Source organism: Humulus lupulus, chromosome 6 (genome assembly GCF_963169125.1).
Source record: "Humulus lupulus chromosome 6, drHumLupu1.1, whole genome shotgun sequence".
NCBI lineage: Eukaryota > Viridiplantae > Streptophyta > Magnoliopsida > Rosales > Cannabaceae > Humulus > Humulus lupulus.
The window spans coordinates 10,315,926-10,318,747 of record NC_084798.1 but is presented as its reverse complement, the minus strand read 5'-3'; the positions used below and the strand labels follow the sequence as shown (position 1 = coordinate 10,318,747).

Below are 2,822 nucleotides of genomic sequence, written 5' to 3'. Positions count from 1 at the left end.
TGATGCTTTATCTGTAATCCCACGTGGCAATACATATAATAACACGTATGTACTCCTCGCATTTATTTTTTTATCTCATCGAGCCTTTTACAACTACTTTTTTGAAAATACACAAACACCATCATTTCGAATTTCGATCCGTTAAAAACAAAACAAAATTAAATTTTTTTATCTTTGTACACGTGTCGCAATAAGATATGCGATTGTAGCTTAGCTTCATCGCTTGAACTCGCACAATATAAATACCCATGCGCCTCACAATCTTAGCTCACAAATCTCCGCAGAGAATAACATTCTAGAAGCTCTTTGACAAAAATGGAAGATTCTCAGTCTTACGATTTCTCTCAGCTCATTCCAGGTCTCCCTGACGAACTCGGTTTCGAGTGCTTGACTCGGCTTCAGTACACGACTCACTGTGTCGCCTCGCGAGTTTGCCATCGATGGCGGGCTCTCATACAAAGCTCCGAATTTCATCGCTACAGGAAGTCCAAAGGGTATACACACAAATTGGCTTGCTTGGTTCAAGCTCTCCCTCGACTAGACAACAACGAATCGTCGTTGACCCAAATCGCCTCGCCGAAACGCAGCGAGTCTCCGAGTTTCGGACTCGTCGCTTTCGATGCGACTGAGGCAACTTGGCGGCGGATCGACCCGGTTCCGAAGTACGCTGATGGGTTGCCGATGTTCTGCCACGTAGCGGGCTGTGATGGAAAGCTTGTCGTTATGGGCGGTTGGGACCCGAAAAGCTACGGACCGGTCTCGGACGTTTTCGTGTTCGATTTCGCCAAGAATCGGTGGAGCGAAGGGAGTCCCATGCCGACGAAAAGGTCGTTCTTTGCAGCCGGGTCTTATTCGGGTCGGATCTACGTCGCGGGTGGGCACGACGAGAACAAGAACGCGCTGAGTTCGGCCTGGGTTTACGACCTGAGTCGGGACGAGTGGACCGAGTTGCCTCCGATGAGTCAGGGCCGGGACGAGTGCGAGAGCGCGGTGGTGAACGGTGAGTTCTGGGTGGTGAGCGGGTACGGCACGGACAGTCAGGGCGCGTTCGAGTCAAGCGCCGAAGTTTACAATATCGCGACCGGCAACTGGAGACGCGTGGAGTGCGTTTGGCCTGAGGGGGAGTGCCCGAGGGGGCGCGTGGGCGTTTGGAAAGAGAAAGAAGGTAAGTTTTCTAATTGGGCCGAGTTGGACTTGGCGGTTCGAATTGGAACGTGTTGGGTGGGCCTGGACTTCAGGGCCCTAGTGATGGGCTCAGACTACCAGGGTGGGGCCCATGGGTTCTTTATGGTGGAATCGATAGGACAAAAGGGTAAGTTGGAAAACATCACTGTCCCAGCTGAATTCAGTGGCTCTGTTCAATCAGCTTGTTGTGTTGAGATATAATTTTTTTTTTAATTTTCGGTATGAAATAGGCAAATATTAGGCCGTGAAGTAATACCATATTAAACCTAAGATAATACTATAATTAGTCTTAAAATCTGAGATGTTTGAAGGAAAAAAAAAAGCATTGGTTTGGTTATGAGTATTTCTAATGATATTTTGTAAGATTCTTATGAATATTATAAAAATTTGATGAAATGGTCGGTGCATGAGTGAATGAATATTATGAAATCATGTGAGTAGAGTCTATTTCCATATATCATATGTGGTGCGAAATACACTGATATTTATCTATTACTATTATTAGAGATTAGAGTGATTTATGAGGAAAGTCACAAGTTTGATAGATTTATAATAATATATATATATATATATATACATATTTATATAAAAACAAAAATAGTGAATGAGTCTACTCAATAATTGATATGGATATGGATATGAATTGTGGATCAAAATATATGTAATCAAATTGTGGATCAAAACTTCTATTTAATAAAATAGCTTGGCAAACAAGTAGTTTATTTTGTGGGGATGAAGTTGACAATTGATTTGACTATTCTTTTTTATGGCCTAAAAGGGTTGGACCCAGATATTTGTGACAATTATAAATACATTGTTTTAATTCACTGTTTGAATTTTTAATGCCATCCTTATCCTTTATGACTTTTGCAATAAACAAATAAAAGAAAGATATGGGACCTAAATAAAGCTCATCAATTTTATATTCAGCACATATATATTGTTATAATTGAAAGGGATAATAGTAAATGAAAGCAGGATAAAAAAAACAGAATAAGAAGAATAATCCAAGAGTTCAACTCTTTTAACGCCACGTCCAAAAGATTTCCATGACTAACAACAAAGGGTCTCAAAATATTTCTTGGGTAGGGGCATAGAAAATGCATGCATCGTAGGGACGTTTTCTATTTCTGACATTTGGAAAAATTATAATCCAATTTTTTTATGATTGTGGATATTATAGTTATAGTAGACAATATTTTATTAATTTTTGGAAAATTTTGAATAAGTTATAGTGCTCAAATCTGAGTTTAAATAGTCAATTGCATACGTGACTAAGTGTTTTTATAAGCGTGGAAAATAGATTGTGTGAACTCTAATTTAGACATTATAAATTATTCAGAATTTTTTAAAAATTAGTAAAAAATATGCTGTAACTATATAAAAAAATAATTATATATGGCCATACAGTACAATTATCCTATAATTTTTCTACGACATTTTTATTATTTTTCTATTAGTATATATAGTGAATGGATACGTTTTTCGAAAGCCAACTGTATGACCATATATGTACATATAGCAGAAGGAATTATAAATAGGATAACTATATCATTTGTCCAAATTATTAGTTGTGAAAAAATCATTTATTATTTGCAACAACGTACGTACTTGATGAGCTTATCAAAATTTCAGAT

At 38.3% G+C, this 2,822-nt stretch overlaps 1 protein-coding gene across 1 annotated transcript; it reads left to right on the top strand.

Moving 5' to 3' along the window:
* Positions 1-266: 266 nt before the first annotated feature.
* Positions 267-1,614, top strand: LOC133781631 (F-box/kelch-repeat protein At2g44130-like). The gene has a single exon (XM_062220682.1). The coding sequence runs from the start codon at positions 316-318 to the stop codon at positions 1,384-1,386; it is 1,071 nt and encodes a 356-aa protein (XP_062076666.1). The 5' UTR covers positions 267-315; the 3' UTR covers positions 1,387-1,614.
* Positions 1,615-2,822: the final 1,208 nt, after the last annotated feature.